This window comes from Columba livia, chromosome 5 (genome assembly GCF_036013475.1).
Source record: "Columba livia isolate bColLiv1 breed racing homer chromosome 5, bColLiv1.pat.W.v2, whole genome shotgun sequence".
Taxonomy (NCBI): domain Eukaryota; kingdom Metazoa; phylum Chordata; class Aves; order Columbiformes; family Columbidae; genus Columba; species Columba livia.
The window spans coordinates 13,171,677-13,192,343 of NC_088606.1; the positions used below are offsets into that span (position 1 = coordinate 13,171,677).

A 20,667-nucleotide genomic window follows, 5' to 3' on the forward strand; every position below is an offset into this window, starting at 1 on the left:
CTGGGGACCTCCCAGAGCCTCAGGATCTATGGTGAGATTTACCATCATTATTGCTGAGCCTGCTGCCCATTGTCCAGGCAACAGAGCCTGGAAAGCAGGAGAGGATCAGTTCTGAATTTTCCTACAGGCTGACAGGGCAGACCAGAGTAAATCATCGTGTCTCCTTGTGTTGTAGCCCCACATCTGCAGAGCAGGCACTGGGGCAGCAGCTCCTTGGAAATACAGAACAGAGGTAAAAAAATATATAATATAACTGGACTTATCTCTCAGAATTTTTCCTAATTAATGGTGATGTCAGAATCAGGCTTCTACCTCACTGTGCTGGCTGAATCAATTAATTTTTCTCTGCTCCATCCCTATGCATGTGTCAGGCAGGAGTTACCCACTGCATTCAAATGTTATCATTTTGACATCCATCAGCATTTTCTCTCCTCTCTGGGCAATAGTGAAATTTTTCATGCCATAGTTTATTTACAGTAAATTCAATTCATGCCTCTAGCCATTCTAGGGACATCCCACACACCAAATCTTATGAAGGCTTTAGGGCTTATTTTAAACCTACTGATGATACACAGAGTGTACTATCTGGCAGTGGAACGTCACATTTAATTGCCTTACACATCTGAATCACATTAAAATTATTCAGAAATTTAAACAAATTAGAACACAAACTGCAGATAAACTACTCGTCTTGATCCTTGTCAGCATAACCCCCCCAGCAGCTACAGCAACCTGCTCTGAATCCTATTTAACAAATGAATTACAATTTGACTGCTGTATTATATTGTTTGCATAGAAAAATAGAAGAGATTTTTCTTTACATGTATACCCACATCCTGATTATGACAAAGATATTTTCGACCATTGATCTTGTAAACTTACATGCATTATTTCTGATACCTAAATTGTGACAATTTCCTTACTATTAAAAACTTTCTAGTTTAGATGAGTTTCAGCCCTACAGCAAGAGCTGATCTGAAACCTGAGAAACAAATTGGCTGCATTATAAAATCTAGATGTACTTTTCTCCTCCAGCCACAGAAGAGACATTAAATGCAGGCTACTAGCACAAAAGTAAAAGCCTCATTTAAAGACAGAATTTAACCAGCATACAAAACTGTACAATAACATTACAGTGAGGAACAAATATGTTGGTTAAACAGTGTAATTCCTTGAAAGATGAGGAAGTCATCCTCCTGAAAAGCTCTCCTTGCAGAAAGCACTCTTACCCAAGACGGCTGCCAGTTGCAGGGTGGTTCTTGTGCAGCCTACGGCACAGATTTCATTATGCCAGGTTGACATCTGATGTGTTCAGACTCCTGGCATATGGGATCTACTGATCATTTTCCTCTTCACAATAAAGGTGCAAGGAAACCTATCAGCTCTACTTCTTTTACTTATTGCACTAAAGTGTTCAAAACACTTCCTAAAAATGCTACTACAATACAAAAGTGCATAGCAGTTTGTTTTCCTTCCCCAAATAGAGTCATAGTATCATTCCAGTTGGAAGAGACCCTCAGGATCAAATACTATTTTCCTCCTTCTCAGCATTTCTGCAAAGGGACAGTTTTCTCACAGGCTTGGATGAGCCAAAGACCAACGTCTGAGTTAGAGGTGGTGTAAGTAAATACTTCGCTGCCTGCACATTTTTTGGGACCCTGTAGACCACATGTGTACTAGTGGGCGTTACCCATGCCAGCGAGACTTCTCTCTGCAAATGCACATTATTATGTGTCAAATGTTCAGTGCAAGGCCTGCACATCCTTTGGAAACATCTCCTCACAAATCCTCCAAAATCCTGTAAGAGCAATTTCCAAAGTACAGCCTAAGAAGTCCTATACCGATACAGCAGAGACACTTTCAGTTATGAAGACCTTCAGGTGGCCCAGCTGATGCTGTCTCCCCTGTGGCAGCCACAGGGGTGTTTCAGCTGCAGTAGGTGAGTGCTAAGCACTCAAAGGTGTCGGCCTTCCTGGAGCAAAAATTGTGTTGGCTGCACCTTACAGGGTCCTTTGCTTTCCCTGTTCCTCCACAGGGCTCTGCAGGAGGTGAGGCTCTCCTAGGAAGTTCCAGAGAGAACTGGTAAGTGCATTTCTCACCCTGATGTCTTCTCCTGTGAAGTGGTCCTCTGCAAGCACGACTTCAGGATCTCCTGTTCTATAACCAATACAATAAAAAGAACATATGCTTTTTACCTTATCAGTGGGCTACGGGGAGTAAGCAGAATAGGCTCAAGCCAGTCATCTATGTCATAGATGCATCAATAGGTCAGAGAAGTATTAGAGAAAAAACAAGCTTTACCATCTCACTGATGCATACATCATAACACCAGAAAATGTTCCTGAACAGGTGCCTGGATGTCAGGCTGTTCTGAAAACTTGTTTCTGGAAAACTGGGTACCACACTGAGATGAACAGAAAATAATTTGTTTCATGTATGCCTTTTTCACAAGTCTTCATATTATTTAGTTGACCAAAGACGGCATTCAAAATAGACAGATCAACGATGCTGCTGTTGTGTTGATATGTACTTAATAACTTCTCAGCCACAGCCACTTCCACGATGCTTTAGCATGTTCTCTACAGGCCAGATAAAGTGATGGCTGAATGTCTTCCAGCACCAGGTAGCAATGTGGTAGTCCTTGTCCTGAGGGGCCATTAAGGACCGAGAAGCAGAGAAAATAATAGAAGCAGAGGGAAAAAATAACAAGAAATCATGAGGCAATTTAAAAGAATTCTTGAGAAATGGTAGAAGTTATATTTAAGAGCAGAAAGAAGAGGTTTGTGTAGGAGCTTGTGAGGGTTAGACCTGCACAGTGACGTTTGTGGAAGCCTTTGTTGGAATTCCTGTTGAGTCATCAAGGACTGGCAGTGACTTCAGTATCGATTGAACCGTGTCCCACATGAACGTAAAAATAAATCACCCAGATAACGTAGTAACACTTCAAATGTACTTAATCGTCATGAATTTTTCTCACAGAGATTTAGAGTAGTACTTGCTCAAAAAGGAATGATTGCAGAATAGGAAATGTAAGCATTCAGAGAGCAAATTAATGTCTAATTATGAATGCTAAAAATAAAAACAGAACTATTAATTTCAGGAGCAATTATGAGCCCTTATGTTATGAAGAAAAATAGCATTCCTCTAGAAAATATTTGAAGAGCCCATTGATATTTTTTGTCATAATTTACTCAAATTACTGCCAAAATTTTCCTCTAACAAGTTTTCCCATTAAACTATTCTGTATTCCCTCATATAGTTGCCACCTTACAAGATCTCAGGTTCAGAAATAATTAACACAAAATTAATGGGAATTTATCAAACTAGAGGAGTTTGGTGGGAAGTTAAGTACAGATCGGGTTCCTAACTTGAATAAAAATGCTACTGTCAGCTGTCAGTCCAGATTGTGAACAATTCGATTTCTTTCAAAGGCCTCTCTTGACAAACATCTAAGTAAAAGGCATTTTAAAATGTAAAAGGCAAATTAAAACACACTGAAAGGGATAATATATACATATTTTATAAATAAATATATATATACACACACATTTTTTTATGACTGCAGTCCCTGAAGAAATGTTTCAGTATCCTTTAAAATGTATGCAAAATGGGAGTGTAGAGAAAAGGGGGAGCGAAGGAAGTCATCTCAGGCATTCCTGTGGCAACATAACATGAACCAAAAAGCAATATTTCCCGTGCCAAGGCCCAAACTCAACTCACCAAAGAGCCATATTGAAGGAATGTAAGAGTTTTCATTTGGTGGAACACCATTTCCAAAGGTCACTTTGCATGTCAAGTATTTGTGTGAGCACATCCAAATTTGAACATGGGATTTTTGTAGTAAAGACCCATAACTATTGGCCAAAATTCAAACATTTAAGCCAAGGATTGTTTTTCCTTTGGTCCTGGTTACATTTTACTTTGAAAAAGAGAACACATTTTTAGTTATTCCAGTGGCATTTAGTTAATTTGCACCAAAGAAAGCATGCAACTTTATATAAGCAACTGGAAAAGTAAAAGGAGAAATTGCCATTTCCCTCAGAGAAACCTTGTCAGATTTCTGAGTTGCAAACCTCCATCTCTCTGAAAGGCATTCAAAATGCACGAAATAGCAAAAATCCCTATAGGTGCATAATTAATGTTGACATTCAGCTTGTAAACATTCTATACATCATTAATTAAAATATTATTAAAAATTGCACTTCTGAAATAGAGACCAGGTATTCAAGTGTAAATTATATCAGAAGCTGGAATCCCCAAAAATGTTGGTTTCATTTTAATAATGATACAATGTCTCCACTGCCTTCTCTGTAATGCTCTCAAAATGCCAATTACCCAAGGAAGAACACAGGTTGCAAAATTCACCTGACATTGCAGCAGCCGTGACCAGACTGCTGTAGCACTGCCAGGGTTTACTAATTGAAAACTAAAGTGCTGCAGGGTTGTTGTGCAAGCACAGACACAAACCTGGGGCAAATTTATGATATCTGTTATGATAGGTGCAGTGTGAGCCAAAGAAAAGCTCTCTGCTCTGGCTAGCATGGCAATACAGCCTGAGCAAGCAACACCAGCTGAGAGGCAGATTTATTGTTATTAGCTAGAGGCAGTCACCAATCTACCGCAGTTCCGCTCCTCTAGCAGGCTCACAGTATGCACACAGCAAATTAGGAAGAACATGGGAAAGGGACCGTTGAGTTCTCCCTAGCTGTAGTAGCTCGAGATGTTGACAGGAATGGAGGCTCCACTCAGGTTGCTGCCTGGAGAGAGTGCTCAGCTGGCACCTGCCTTCCCAGCTTCACCCACGTCAGCTTGCATTGCCCCAGCCTGCTCAAGCTTCCCAAGCAGCCAACCTCTTGTCCAAGGGCACAACAGGTCCTTCGCTGGCAGAAAACTCACAAGGGCAGGAGGCAAGTGCTGATCTCTTCTCTCTGGTGACCAATGACAGAACCTGAGGGAACGGCAGGAAGATGTGCCAAGGGAGATTTAGGTTGGACATCAGGAAAAGGTTCTTCACCCAGAGGGTGCTGAAGCACTGGAACAGGCTCCCCAGGGAGGTGTCACAGCCCCAAGCCTGATAGTGTTCAAGAAGAGACTGGACAACGCCCTCAGAAACATGGCGTGAACTGCAGGGTTGTCACATATGGGGACAGGAGTTGGACTCAATGATCATTGTGGGTCCCTTCCAACTCGGGACATTCTACGATTCTATGAAATCTAAAGGTCTTCCCAGAGCTACATCCCCCAGCTTCTTTTATTCACATCTCATATTTGCCCTCACTTTCATGGCCAGGCCAGTTCCTTTCCTTGGTACAGCCATGCTGTGCAAACCTCTGTGAACAGTGCTGAGCTCTTCTAATCTCCTCATGTTCTGTGATTAGTTGCCTCCTTTCTTCTCTACTCTCATCTTGCCTTTCTCTTCTTATCTTCTCTTACACAATTTTTCACCTGACACTGCTGCTCATCCTCCAGGCACATTCTCCCCTTCCCTTCTAATCTCCTCCTACTCTACAAAGCTTTACAGACTGTGCTGCTGACTGCGTGCTGCCCCCCTTCCCTCCTGTGCGCATCTCTGAACAGTCATGCACATACTCAATGTAAGCACTACAGAAAGTATTGCAGAATTGAGCCTTGGACTATAGGATTTTAGGGCCTTGGTATTAGTCTTTGTTCTATGATTTGTGATACACAAATGGTGTCTTATTAAAACAAAACAAAAACAAAGCAAAAAAAAAAGAGGAATTTCTGTATATATTCAATTCTTGCATACCACGTATCCTATGGAAAGTGTGAAATTACTCAGATATCTTTTTACATTAGGGTGTGATTCACCTGAGTGCTCATCAACAGCCATTTAATTTCTGAGGTGTTAAAAATCAGGAAAGAACACACACTGAAGAGAGCTTGAGATTAGTACCAGTCAACTGAACAGAAATGTTACTTCCTCTGTACTTGTAGAATGAACCCCATGTCTTTTTCCCTCAACAGTATTAGAATCTCCTAGAAAATTAAAAAACAAAACAAAACAAAACAAACCACAACAAATTCTCATGTTTGATGTTTGACCAAAGCAAAGATCTGTATGAGCTTTTGGATATGATTAAGATTTCACTTCATTGCTTTTGCCCAGATTCAGAGGCCATAGATCTGGTGAAAATACTATCTCTCTGAGGCTGGGAAAAAAAAAAAAGAAATCAGTCCATGTCATGTCTACGTTTCACAGATCGCATCTTCCATATTAATGGCATAATGAGCATTTTCACTTTTGTACTAAAAGCAGTACATGATTTGAAATGGTTACTACATTTCAAGGAATTGTGTGTATTGAAACGAATCACAAAGATGTGTAAATTAACCCCTTAGACTGGCTGGGGCTAATGGATCTTTTATCTTTACTTATAAGACATTCTCTTTGGAAACAAGATGTGATGAGCTTTCCTTACAAAGGATAAACAAATCAAGGAACGGGAAGAAATCAAAATAATTAATTTGCTTTATAAGATACGATAATCTTTACCTCATATTCAAATTAAGTAGTTTCCTATGCACAGAGAGGTGCAAGGGTTCTGGAATTTACTAGTTTTACTTAATGAGAAGGTAACAAAGGAGGTGGTTATGCATTAAAACATGAAAAAATAATACTGTTAACAGGTGAGGATATATATCTAAATGATATTCTGAGGCAATTCTTTGCTGCTTGCTTATAAGAGAGTGGTAACAATCTGAACACAAGCAAATGGTTTTCTCAAGGTAATCAAGTCTGTACCACGGATAATACACTTACAAGTTATTACATAAATTGTTCTTCTAAGGACACACTTCAAACAATTTGTTAGTACAAATCTTACTCAGAACTAGAAACACTACATGAGTTTAGTGGCCCTGCTGATGGAAACTGAAGACAAATGGATCTTGCTGAAGCTGTCTGGACTGTAACTTCAGGCATTTTCAACCTTGGTGAACTTCGACCTTCTCCAAAGAATTCCTGCAAGAGTTTTTAGACTGATTTTAAGAGGCACTTATTCAAAACGGTGAAAACGTAGCAAGAATTACATTTGGATGAAGCTTTATCATGTTTGTGCAGTAGCTGGGTACTTTCTGGTAGGCTTCTATAATTAATAAACCTGTGTAAAAGGATATCCAGGGACTGGGAAACAGAGGTGAATAAGCTCCCACTCCCATCTAGAGACTCACCATTCCCACTATAGACTAGGCAGCCGTGTCCCAGCTCAGAGATGTTCTGCACATGTGGCAGAATTCATCAAGCTCTGGGCAGGTGCCAGCTTGTCTTACTACCACGGGAGATCAAGTGCTTCTAAAATTGCTTTCTTTTTCCTTCATAGACTAATTTAATTTCCTGCATTTCCACTCTTTGAAGTGTGAAAACATCCGACATACGAGCACTCTGCACAGAGTGGTGAGTCACGAAGAGATAGGTGAGAGATTTTTCAAAGAAAGGGGAAGGTGCCAAAGACTCTTTGAAACTCCTGAAGCTACGATTATGTTAGCAAGTATGAATGCCCAACTAATTTTGTAGAGTTTGTCTCACTCCTGAAAATGCAGCATCTAACCTGCATTCATTTGGGCTTAGGGGATACTCTGAACTATCTCCAGTCCAGTCCCACCAGTTGGGACATATTAAGTACGCTCTTGGAGCACATCTTCTCATTTAGTTTCATTTGAAAGAAGTGCAACTTGTGTGCTCTGCAAAACAAAGCATTGTAAGTGGCATTAACTGTTAGATTTCTTTTTGTTATTACTATTTTTTCCCAAGAAGTGCACTCCTGACAAACTAAAACACGGATGTAGGTACACCTTGTAAGAGCAGCTATAATAAAAAGGATCTGCAAGACAGTAAAACAATCAAAAGCAGAAAGTGAAGCAGACAGAAGAGAGGGTAAGAAAGAGGTGAGACTCTCCAAAAGCAATAAGCCTCATTAAAACTGGAAAACAGAGAAAGGCAAGAACAGAGTGCAAAGTGCTCTGGGATTTCTGGCTACCTTTCTAATGACAGCTGGAACAAAAGCCTGAAAGCCACAAGTCAGAGCACAGGAAAAATAAATTTATTGAAAAGAAGATGAAGGTAGTGCAAGCATACAGGCTACTATACATTAAAATGTAGAAGACAAGGTGCTGAAACAAGGATAGAAAAACTGAAAATTAAATGGTGCAGATGCAAGCAGTGGTTAGGAGGAGCTGGGATTAAGAGAACAAGATGAAGGTACCCAAAGAAAGCTGAGCAAATATTTTCTGTCGAATGCAGTTCCAAACCCATATATCAGGATAACAGAAAATTTGAGATCTCCTGATTTTTTGATCCTCCTGTTTTGTTCTATTCTGCCATGATCTTGTAGCTTTACATTTGCCTGTCCCTACGGAGTCGTCCCATTGTAATGCCACACCTTATTTTTGTGATTAGTCCTAGAGCTGAAATATAGAGTGACTCACCAACAGTATTTCAGCTGAGTGAACACAATAATTCTAATAACCGTCTGTTAATTAGCAGGTTTGTGAGATAAAGACAGTTGAATAGCTTGCATCCTCTGACACCCCAAATTAATAACAGTCTAGTAGCAAATAATAAAGTGGTAGAGATTGGCATTATTACTTTTTGGTACAGTACAAAATAGACTAAAATTAATCTGGTTTGTTTATCTACATAGCCTAAACCATTTCAAAATGCTGAAGATCTCTGCTTTGCCTCTAGTATATGATGCCCTAGAGAGTTCTATATAAAGCTAGAAGAACTGCTCCTAAAGCAAGATTTAAACAGTTCTAGATTACAATTTTATGAATAAAATTAATTAACCAACAATTCATTACACTCGAAAAGCTTCGTCTGACCATAATAATGCTTGTTTGCAGTCCAAACAGTATTTGGTAATTGCAGAATGATGGAGCAATGTGGATATTTTTTGATTACAGTTCATTGCATAAGATTACAAGGAAGAATATGTCTTTGAATCATAATGAAAACTTAATTGACACCACTATGCTAAAATATTTCCAACTATTAAATTTCAGTCTGTGTCTTAATCAGTTTTATATTAGATGATATTTTAACAAGATAATGCTGTGAGCATAATTTCATTGCATTATAAAACCTTTGGCTGGTTCTCATAAGTAATTAAAATTTCAGCCATCTTGGAAATCTAACACAAATGCAATTCCAATTTTAATATTCTTTAAGATTATACAGTATCAAGTTGCTGTTATTTTTCTCTACTACCTTTAATCAAATCGAAGCTTTTCCCTCCTCCTCTATAAATAGTCTAAAATTTCTACTTGCAAGATCATTTCAGGAGGTATAAACACCAGACACCAGAATCATGCCTCAGGACAGAAATTAAACTTAAGCAACAACATGGGTAATATTACAGAATGCAGTTACTTTTCAACATGATATGTGCAATGATTCCCAAAGAATGGATGTGAAAAATGGTTAAAAAAACCCTTGTGCTTGTTCCAATTAAAAAAAAAAAAAAAAATCAGAAGAACGAAAAGATGCTACACAGAAAAAGTTGCTATTATACATGACTTCTGGATTAGACATTTACTCCATACAATTATCCCATGTATGTTAAAATATCTTTATAGATTAATCACACCAAACATAAGCCAAGCTTATAGCACTCACTGCAAGGCACTACATATCCATATGGAGTTAAGGTTGGGTTTACGTGATGCATAGATGTATTTTTTCAGTGATACATATATGTATACACACACATATAAAATGGATCTTATAATAATTCCTAGAACCGCACAACACATGTGCAGGGAATGCAAATTTAAAATACATTTACAAGCAATCTATATATATGCAAATATACATTTATGGCCTAATGAATTTTCTGTTCACTGTAGAATAGCCCAGCTCCTGTCTGAATATTGAAGAGCATCCCCCGCACTGAAAAGCATAACGACAATTTTCTGTGCCAAAGAGACATCAACAAGTACAGAGAAATGCATGTGTGTTCACAATCAATTAGGATGGCATATTAATTGTTTCCCCCTCAAGTATCAATTTCATTATAGACTTGAGTACTAACTTGTCAAGAATAACAGGAGTAAAACAGTGAAATAGACACCAGGTATAAAAAAATGTTTATTTTTTCGTTAAAAATATTTACACATGGTTTCGCTTTGTTTATGTACAGTCATAAATGTAAGTTTAAAACTCAAGTTTAAACACCGGGATTTCAAGAACACAAATGTATTGACTTTAAAATTACCTTCAAGTTATCCGGCACACCTTTCCCTGGAACTTTCAGAAGGCATTTTACAATAAGCTGAGCTGGCAACAGTGACCCATTTCCAGAAGAATCAGTCCCACCCGCCTAGCGGTCTTCCTTCTTTTTGTGTCTAGAACCTGTTTTGCCTTGAATTACACTATTGGTTGTCTAACCCTTCAGAGATCAGGTCAGGGAGCTAAACTACTGAAAATCTGTTTTAAGAAAGCTGCATTGAAAAGCTACATAAAACCCCCTAATTTTCTTCCAGTTTAGCTACTCAGAGTAGAGTGAGGCTAGATGAGCACCAACAGATTGACACTAAAGGGGGAGAAATATGTCACTAGGGCCAATGGAGACAGTAAGACCACTTCTTTGTTCAGCAAACCACAAGACCATCTGAACTGCCTTGCAAAGGCATACACTTTGAGGTCACAGAAGAAAAGACAACAGTCTCTCCTCCTTACAACACATCACAACCAAATTTCACATTGCATACTGTGGTTTATTTCCTATGCCTTTGGCAGACGAACAGGAGACATCCTGAAAAGTAACCCTGCTTGTTATTGCCAGATCTTGATTTCTCCAGCCCAGCTACATGTTGCAAGGAGAGATGGTAAGACTGGGTGAAATATTGCACTCACACAGGCTTCTTTATGTGCAGACAAAGTGCGAATAATCCTAGCAGTATGATAGTTGTAGAAAAACACTTTGCCATCTGAACTTCCTGTCACCAAAAGTGTTCCATCTGGAGAAAATTCACAGCCCACTGCAAATCCTTCCACCTGTGAAAATCAATAACAGTGCTGATTAGAAAAGTTCATTGTGATCTACTGAAAATGCATATAGTACCCCCAAAAAAATCATATCTTTAGATAAATATACACTAAGGACTTCTCCAGGTGTTTAGTAAGACACAGCTACAACACAAACTTATTTAATCAAGCTATTAAGTATTCATAAAGTCTTCTAATAACTATTTTCTTTAGAGCGCATATGAGTTAAAATAGACTGGCACATGGGAAAGCAAATGAAGCTAATTAATATCTATCACTGATTTATAATCAAAGACTACTAGCAGACATTAAAAAGCACAGGTACTTTCCTATCTGTCTTCCTTCCAGACTTAGATACTAGGGTCCTGATGAAAAAGAATACCTTGTGGCCTTCATATCTTTTCTTTTTGTTGATTCGGTAAGGTCGTTGGGCAGAAAACAAAGCCATATAGTTCCCATTCGTCTGAGCAACAAACACAGACTCTTTTGGGTGCAGAGTCAAACTTGGGCATGTGTAACGCTCCTGAAAATAATTTTAAAGAAAGTTTTGTTGTATGAAACAACAGGTTTGTTCAAAGGAATCAGGTTACCTTCTGACATATTTGAAAGACCATAAAAGGTAAGGTATACATAAGTCATCTCCACTGAATACCTTATATAAAGAAAGATACTTAACTCATTACAATCCACTGCAAATCTTACACCAAGGCAGATATCAAATAAAATCTCTACTTTGATTTCCTACATACTGACCAAAACACCATCTCCCTCTGAATCATAATTATACTGCAGAACAGCTGCAGAAAGGTAATTCCAACCTGATGGTACACAGTCCTCTTCCTGCCCAAAGAAAACTAGAGTTTCAATGTGAAAGTGAATTCTCTTCTCCCACATCCCTTCCTCTACAGCAATAACTGTGCCTTCCATGCTACTTGGTACAGTTCTCAAATCCTCCGTCCTCTCAGTTCTGGCTACACTGACAGGAGTAGAAATCATCGTGTTTATACAGAGGCTTTCCCCCACCTCACCCTTATAAAAAGAAAGAAGAAAAAAAAAAAAAAAGGATCATTATTAGCCTACTAAGTCAGAAGCTCCTTACGACAGTGATTTGTAGACTATTGCTAAATATCTTCAAAAATTACTAACATTTAGCTTTAGTGTTCCTATTTAAGACTGAATTAAGATTACTTGCAAAATTCTGCACTGTGATTGACTGCATCAGAAATCAACTGCTCTCACAAGGTTTCCACCAGGCCCAAACCTCTTCTAGCTTCAGCCTAACCCAAAGACAGTATCAAATTTTGATGCCAGGAATACAAACTAAGAGCGTTTCGGCTGTAGGATGTATCCGCATGTGAAGGACACCAGGCTGACAGTGACCACTGGAGACCATGGGCCATGGGGTAGATGGGGAAGAGCATCAGACTGGTTTTGTTATGTGTTTGGAAGTGACTAACTGGCAAAAAAGTTCTGAGTTTTGTAATGTATTTGACACAGAAACCAAAACAGGATTAGGCTGTGTGCCTGGTTAGGGGCGTGCTCCATGGCAGAGCGCTGCTTGCTGCTGGGCAGAAATGGTATAAGAGGAAGGGATCAGAAAGCACAATGCAACCTGCAGGAGCACTGTGTAGTGCTGGGTATACCATAGCAATGGGTTCTTTTAGAGCTCTTAATTATGAATTTGTTAATGCAGGCAAGCAATAGATCAAGTCTTGCTGGGATCTAATCTGTTTGGAGAGTTCAGGGTTCTCTCCCATCTTGAAGGGTTCAAAGGTGAAACTCAGAAAAGTGAAGCAGAGTTTCCAAAATCACGATCGAGTTTTGTTTACTTACAGTACAGAAGAGGGATAAAACTGTGCATTTCAGAGATGCTGTAGTCCAGAGGAAGTAGATTGTATGGATTATTTGTTTGTTTGGTGGGGGATAAGGAGAAAAGTTGTTTGGTTTTTACTCCTTTATACTGAACCTGACTGGTCTGTACTTCATATATTCATAGGTTGGTTTTTTTTTTTCCCCTATTGCCTATCCAAGATGTTAATATATCTAATACTGGACAAAGACAGAACTGTGAAAATTAAACATCTAACAATCCCATTAGATCATCAACTACATGTTCTTGTCAGTAGAGAACTGTTCATTTCAGCCAGAAAGCATCTGTATACAATCCAGCCATACTATATTACACAGAATATTAGACTTGGGTTTTCAGAAAAGACCCAGGGAGCTGGAATTATCTATTAACTTCCTTGGTAATCTCCTTTGAAGCTGTCAGCTTTTCTAGACAATTTAGTCCATTAAACATCTTGCCTGGATAGATTACTGTGAGAAATACTGCACCTGCACTGATAAAAGTAAATTTTTCCTCTGTGATTATGCTCTACTAGATATCTATATGCCTGTACCAGGTTGCTATTATTATGCGAATATTAAACTCCATTTGTCAATAGCCTTCATTGCAGCTGACAAAAAATGTATCATTTTGCTGTTCGAGGACAAGTGTGGGAAAAGAAACGTGGCATTATAGCAACTACTGCCATGCACCATTGGCATGCTAGAATGACACTGCAGTGGCCTTGCCTGAATATAGCTTAGATGTCAGTGAATGAGCACTGAAATGTAAATACTTTTAACACAACTACCAGTCTTCAAGGTTATTTTTAAGAATGAGTGGTTTTAAAGTATAAAAGTAAAGAAAGCCCTCAACTTAAGAGCATTTTATACATCATACGACGATCTTATAGAAAATCAAAAGCCTTTTTTTTTTCACAACGCTGACAAGCATGAAGTACTAATTCATGACCCAAACAATACTAGTTGTTATTCTTACGTGAAAAATCTGATTGGAGATTTTCGCAGCACTTTGGAAGTCCCATGCAATAACGGTACGATCAGCTGAGTCCCGGCTTACTGCATCTGTGCTTGTAAGAAATTCTCTTCCTTCAGGGAGAAAGAGTATATCCAATGTCTGTTGTACTGCAGCTTTGTACACTCTTAACACCTAGTGAATAAAAAAGTTTGTTATTTTTTGACAGATTAGAATAACATAGATTTTCCCTCTTTGTATTAATAACTGTCTCCGACAAATCATATATTATTTTAAAATGTGAAAAAGTAATTGATTTTTAAATGTTGAAGTACTAGTGTAATAAATAGCTTGTTAATTTATGTAAAGAGTCCACACACAGGAAAATTAAATGAGATAAAAGAAAGCATCAGTTTGTACAATTATATATACATAAGTTTCTGTTATAAATTCCCAAAGAATTAAAGTTAGACCCAATAAGAGCTTTAGACAACACAGTGTTGTGGAGCTCGGTCTACACAAACTACCTTGTATTTTATGAACTCAGAACACTCTGAGGATCTCTTCTTCCTCCTTCCAGGAAACTTCAGATGTGTGAGTTTGGGGTCTTTTTGTTCTCAAACTCTTCCGTTAGTTAATAGAGGCAGTAAAAGGAATTAGGTTAGTGGCGATTTGGGACTCACAGGTATGAAAAGGACATGGCAGGAAGTGAATATTCTTGATGATCATTCCAAACTTCATTATATATAATTGTTTATGGCTGGGGATGAGTAAACTTGATGATTCAAGGCTCTCCCTGTCCCACACTGCCGTGTGTCATTGCTTAACTTGCAAGCAGTGAGAGCCCGGTGTCAAGATCGCTTGGCAAGGAAGCAAAGCTGGCACGGTCGGTCAGAAACTGCCTACGAGGTCAGCGTGGACTCCCCCAGCAGAAGAATGCCCCACTCGCCCTGCAGAAGACACCTCAATCCCATTAAGGGCTCAGTCCCACATGCTCTCCCAAAAAAAGAAACCCCAGCAGAGTTTGCTCTTTTAAGGTGCTGCCAGAGATGGGGGGTGGTGGTGACAGGAGCACTGCTGTCAAACAGTTCCATGCTTGAAGGACTCAGCCAGGATTCTGCCTCTGTCTATGGGGATTCAGTCCCACACCTGCCGGCTCACCTGCCTACGGGTGGTCCTGGCAGGAGCCAGTCTCTGCTGCTTCTGCCGAAGCAGAGGCTTTTTCTATCACTCTGATGAAAATGAAGGGCATCAGGGAAAGAAACAGTCATCAGTACTTTGAAGTATGTAGAGTAAATAATGTGCCACATAAACTAGTTCCCATCATGTAATTAATGCATATGAACAATTTCTAAAGCAGTTTATGATGTAAAAGGAAATACCAAAGTTCCTAAATTTTCTCCCAAATTAAAACCACTGCAGTTCCCAAATCTAGATCCTCTTTCAGGCCTTATACCGAAGTAGGTTGAATCCGTGCAGAGCAGGTCCTCAGCCACAGGATTCTGAATATTTTAACAGCCTGTGAGCTGGATCTTAAAAAGTAAGAGATTTTGAACTATTCTAAGGAATATATGAATAATTTGAATTTCCTTTCTTTCCACCTTTCTTCGGGAAATTCTGCATCTATGTTGTCTGCTTTGAATTTTGCAAATCAATACCTTTGCTTTCCTCTTCCCTGATTTGACTCCAGTGAAAAGAAACTTCAAGGCAAGTGGCCAGATCAAAGCACTCCTTCTCTCTGAATATGGTGATCCTTAAAACTAGGACACTGGAAGACTCCTAGTTATTAAGATCTAAATCTCTCTCTACAAGATAGCTAAAACACAGCAGCCTGCACTTCTAATAGGGTGTTCAGAGGTTAGTCATTCCTCTAACCTCACTAGAAAAACCAAGAGAGTATAGAGAGTGCTTGAAGTACTATCCTGAAATGGTTCTAAACTTTGTGAGGCCTTTTAGTGCCTTCCTCACAGCCCTCACATGACATGTGACTACTGACCTCAGAGCCTAGACCTTTTACAGACACTATAAGCACATACATTTTTAAAGGAATAACTTTAATGTGTCATGGTGAAATAACCTGGATTATTAGTCTGTTTTCTACTTTAACCAATAGAAGAAAAAGAATTTCAAATATCACACATAACATGAGAACATCTTGATTTCTTGCCTCAAGCTCAAAAATCTACATCTGTTTGGAACTGTTGAGAACTAGTTGATCCTGCTTCACAGTAAAGATATACTGGGTGATCTCCTGAGGTCCCTTTCAACTCTGCTGTCTGTGATCTCGACATGTGGAAGGACGGCAGCAGCAGCTGCTCCAATTGCTTTTCACAGACTCTGAAATGTACAGTTCAGAAATGCGACGTTTGCATTCAGGGAAGAATCTCGGTCATTCAAGCACCCTACGCACCCTGTAATAACATCAGCAAGATGTAAACTTGCAGACTCAAAAAAACTGGCACACTTTTCAGAAATCTGCCTGCATTTTTAAGATAGTGAATATACAAATGTGTTACTTGCTCTCGTCAGATTTTCCAGCCTAGGAATCTGCATAACATACAAAGCAATTAAACTTTGTAAAGCCAAAAGTGACATTTGCATATTTATAGCTTCCACTTTGCCTATGGAGAAATCACTATGCATAGCTATTTCTTCACATAGTTATAAAAGGAAGCCCGTAGTTCATTAGTAAATTAGAAAATGAAGCTATTTTATAGAAGCAAAAATTAAAAATAATTTATTTTTTTTTTAAATCCAAACTAAAAAAAGCCCACAAAACATAATAGCTGTTTGGAATGAGAAATGGAAAAACATACAGAAACCTGACAACTGCAGGAAATACAGAACTGAAATAAAGTTAAATTGAGAGGAGGGGACACAAAAGGCTCTACCAGCCTGACAGACTGAAGGCGGCAGCTACTTAGCAGCAGGCACCTTCACAGAAATGACAAGTCCCACCCAGAGAGTCGGGAAGATCAGAGAGTGGAGGAGCACAAATGTGTAGAAAAAGGGACAGAGAGGCAGAAACAAAGCCCAATTGCTGCCAGGAAATAAAGATCAATATAGAGCAAGAAAAGATAATCCCAAATGGTGATTCAAAGTACCGATCTTTGATGTTTTCTAATTTTAAAGATGAAACACACTCAGACATAGCTTCCAAAAAACCCTTGTGAAATGTATGTGTGTACATATCCATACATACATTGTGTCCAGCACTGTTAATTGGTTAGGTTTAGGTTTGAGACTTGTTTTTAACATGGCTTTGGAGCAACATACACCTCTCAGTAAGGAAAAAGATGAGATTGTAAAGTTGGTAATGTGAACATACTTTTAATTTTTGCTGAAATCCTGTTGGGCTCTTTACATAAACTGCCACTGTCAATTTAAACATTTTCACTGCTGATCATTAAATGTATTTCATTGTCTGTTACTTAATAGACTGTCTAACCAAATTACCTGTGTACCTTAGCTCTGCAACAGGAAACTGCCTTTATAAAAACTAGTACAAAAGACCATCTTTTTCTATATGTTTGATACATACCTCATTTATCTTCAAACCACATAGTAAGAACTGACTCAGAGGACAATAAATTAACACTTTGAATAGCAGCTGGGAACTTGATATACATAGTATTTAAATTCCCCCATAAAGATAGCTTTCAAAAATAACTAATTGCAACACCCCTGCACAGAAAAGTACTCATGATTAAACCTGCTTTGTTCTACCTTGGACAATTAATTCATGACATGCCTGAGGAACTTGCTTGGGCACCAGTTTCCCTACCCTGGCGGCTTTAGTTTGTTAATAACAGCTTTTGCTCTTTTTCTATTTGCAGATTTATCACCCATAAGCATTGGAAAACCACAGTCCACTTCTTCAATCTAAGCATTTTCTGGACATAAAAGAAATCATTTCAAAGGAAGGCATAATAGTTTCTAGTGTCAACAAAATCCAACATAATAATAAAGATTCTTCACTAAGGCAAGAGTTCATGGCTGCAGGCATTTGACTAGAAAGGTAATTTAAGCAAATTAAATCAGTTTCAAACAGACTTTTAAGGTTCTGGTGATTTGAAAAGCATGCTGTGATGCTGAATTCAAGGTATACATTTCAGATGGGTTTTCTATAATACTTCTCTGCATAAAGCACATGCAGTTCCTGGTATTTTGTCTGTCAAGAAAGCTCAAAGCCTCCACAGAAGCAATTCAGAAGCTGCTGCTCACACCAGCTCTGTGTTGGTCAATCGTAACCCACATGCACTGCACTCTCCTAAAACCTCCTCAAGCTTTATGTAAGTGATGAGAAAGAAATGTGCTTTTATAGTCATTGTCCTGAGCATTAGGAGATAAGGTCTCACAAGAAATCTAACAGGACTACAGGCAATCCGGTTGGTCATAAAAAAAAAGTCTTGGTCAACCAGTGCTGTGGTTTCCAACCTGTAGAATGGCCATTTTTTTATTTCTACTTCTTGTCCTATCTTTTCAGATTGAGTGCTTTGGCATGAAACTGCTTCTTCCTACTGGCAGATTGAGTAATTAATGCTATAGGGGCCTGATCTAAGTTTCTTCTGTGAAACAGTACTACACCTATACTAGTCATAAAAAGTGCATTTCAACTGAAAACTTATTTTGCACAAAACAGAAGCATTTTTATCAACTGTAGTGAAAGGCATTTGTGTTGATCTATTTTCTAGGGTAAGGTATTGAGGCAGATAACTATTACCTGATTTTTAGCTACACACTCACAATAAAACCACAACCCCATGACAAATTCAATTTATGTCTCTGATCTCCATCTGAAAGCTATAATGGCAGTTTTAATCAAAACACATGACAATATCATAGACAGGAAGATCAAGCATGCTACAGTTTTCTGTTCTTTCAAAGTATTTGAACATAAGACTGGTGTATTTCTCTTTAAGTTAGTGAAAAAAAAAATATTTTGCTTTTCAATTTCAGTTTTTTTCCTGTTTGTAACTTCTCTGTTTTCAGATACAGCTCAAGATTATTGAGAGGACCTGAGAATAATTAAAATGAAAGGGAGACTGATTACAATGAACAAGTGATTGAGCTTAATCTAGTGTTTACCTATAAGTTGTTAGGTATGAAAAATGTACATTGTGGTTTTTTAAGTCACTTTCAGATTGCTTCAGAAGGTACAAGAATCTTGTGATGGAAAGTATCAGCCATTTATTAGAAAATAAATATTTTACCATTAGATATTTTTGTTTAAAATTATCTCATCTCAAACAGGATAAGTGAAATCTGTATATATGAAACAAACAAGGATCATTGTGCTACAGAACGGCTTTTCTATGAGAAGCAATAATTGAGGACTTTTCAGTCTAGAAATGAGACTACCAAGGGAATATGAAATAACTGGAAATACAGCATGAGCAGCATGGAGAATGTGAATGGTTTCTCACATTATAAGAATTTAGACTCCAAACTAGCAGAAAGCAGCATCAAAACACAGAGAGATCCTTCTTTGCACAAGGCATTTTTAAGCTGACGAATTCCTTACATATTGCAGATGTAAAAAAGAAAATCAAGAATAACTAATTCCACAACATGAAACCTCAAAGAGAGCCCTGAAAGACACAGACAGTATCTGCGGTGCAGGAGGTCCCCAAACTGTAAGTCAGAAAGGCCTGGGTAACCATTGCTGGGAATTGTGATAAAGAAGTTTGCTGTGCTTTCACACTCTTGTTTTTTTTTCAGTGCACACTGGTCACTGCTGGGAGTGTAAAATTTGTCTAGAAATGGGCCGAAACTGGAACTGCTATTCACCAACAGCTTCTCACTCGAATGCTCACGCTCCAGGAGGCACTTTGTGTTCCTGGTCCATTTCAGCCTCCCCAGGAGCAGCTGCTCCCAGAGAGCTCGTACGCACAGACAGGTCTATAATTCTCATTTGCGATGCTACCGCGTGAGGTTTCCAAATAAACACAGCAGGACTGCTCACACATGTGTTACAAACATATAAAATGTGCCTTTGCACTCAGAAAGGATCCCTGAATGTTAACATTTAAAAACAAACGTCATTACACAAGTATAAATGCACCCTCACCACTTCCATTTGAACTTTCTGTCCATAGATTCAGTAAGGATTCCTCTGACACTGTGTGAGAAGAATAATTTTTATTTTCCAAAGCGCTGAATAAATCATCTTATTTTAATTACATTGTTCTTTCTAATACCACCAGTACATGACAATGTATTGGCTGTTTCTATAGTAACCAGAAGTGCAAGTAGCTCCACCAATTTCTACAGCCTTTTTTCATATATTTATGCTATCCAGAGTCAAATTCATTAGGTCTTCTAAATAGATGATATTTAAAAAGACTGCATCTCATCTGAAAGAAATTGCAATAGAATGTTTCCAAGGAAACAAATGCACTGCACTTGCACTCCAAATTTATTAAATTTTTAAGTCTGCTTTAATGGCTTAGACTTATTTCTTTATAAACTCAAGGATGGAGAAATAGCTTAACAACATAAAGAGCATCTCTTTCATTTTTTTCTTTTTAAGCATAAAGGTATAGATGATAGTTGCAAATTTGTAGCTAAACGTTCAATCGAGAATAATAAACTGAGACGGGAAAAAAATAACCCTGCCTTGGCCTCCATTAATAATAAAAATTCTGCAGTGCATTTCTAGACTAATTTTAAAAGCTCAAAATAACTGATTCTACCACTTTCTAGTTCTTTTTTTTCTACAACTTAGAATACCTCAGTTTCAAAAATGGGAATTTTGTGTAAATCCTCAAATCTAAGTTTTCCTTAAATTTTTCTATCACTCCAATTGACTGACTTTGTATTTGTCTTTTTTTTAAATCATCTTATGTACTGACAAAAT

General features: G+C 38.3%; 1 protein-coding gene across 3 annotated transcripts in view; it reads right to left on the reverse strand.

Annotated features, from left to right (window-relative positions):
- Positions 1-10,087: 10,087 nt before the first annotated feature.
- Positions 10,088-20,667, reverse strand: part of WDR25 (WD repeat domain 25) — a 65,353-nt gene continuing 54,773 nt past the window's right edge. For 2 of the 3 annotated variants that reach the window (XM_065063482.1, XM_065063483.1), the window contains exons 5-7: positions 13,833-14,003; positions 11,388-11,528; positions 10,088-11,014 (exon numbers count right to left, since the gene is read on the reverse strand). In XM_065063482.1, the coding sequence (XP_064919554.1) occupies positions 10,793-11,014; positions 11,388-11,528; positions 13,833-14,003 (534 nt within the window). In that variant the 3' untranslated portion in view covers positions 10,088-10,792. The remainder of the gene's footprint in view (positions 11,015-11,387; positions 11,529-13,832; positions 14,004-20,667) is intronic. The other variant, XM_065063484.1, reaches the window with a different exon arrangement.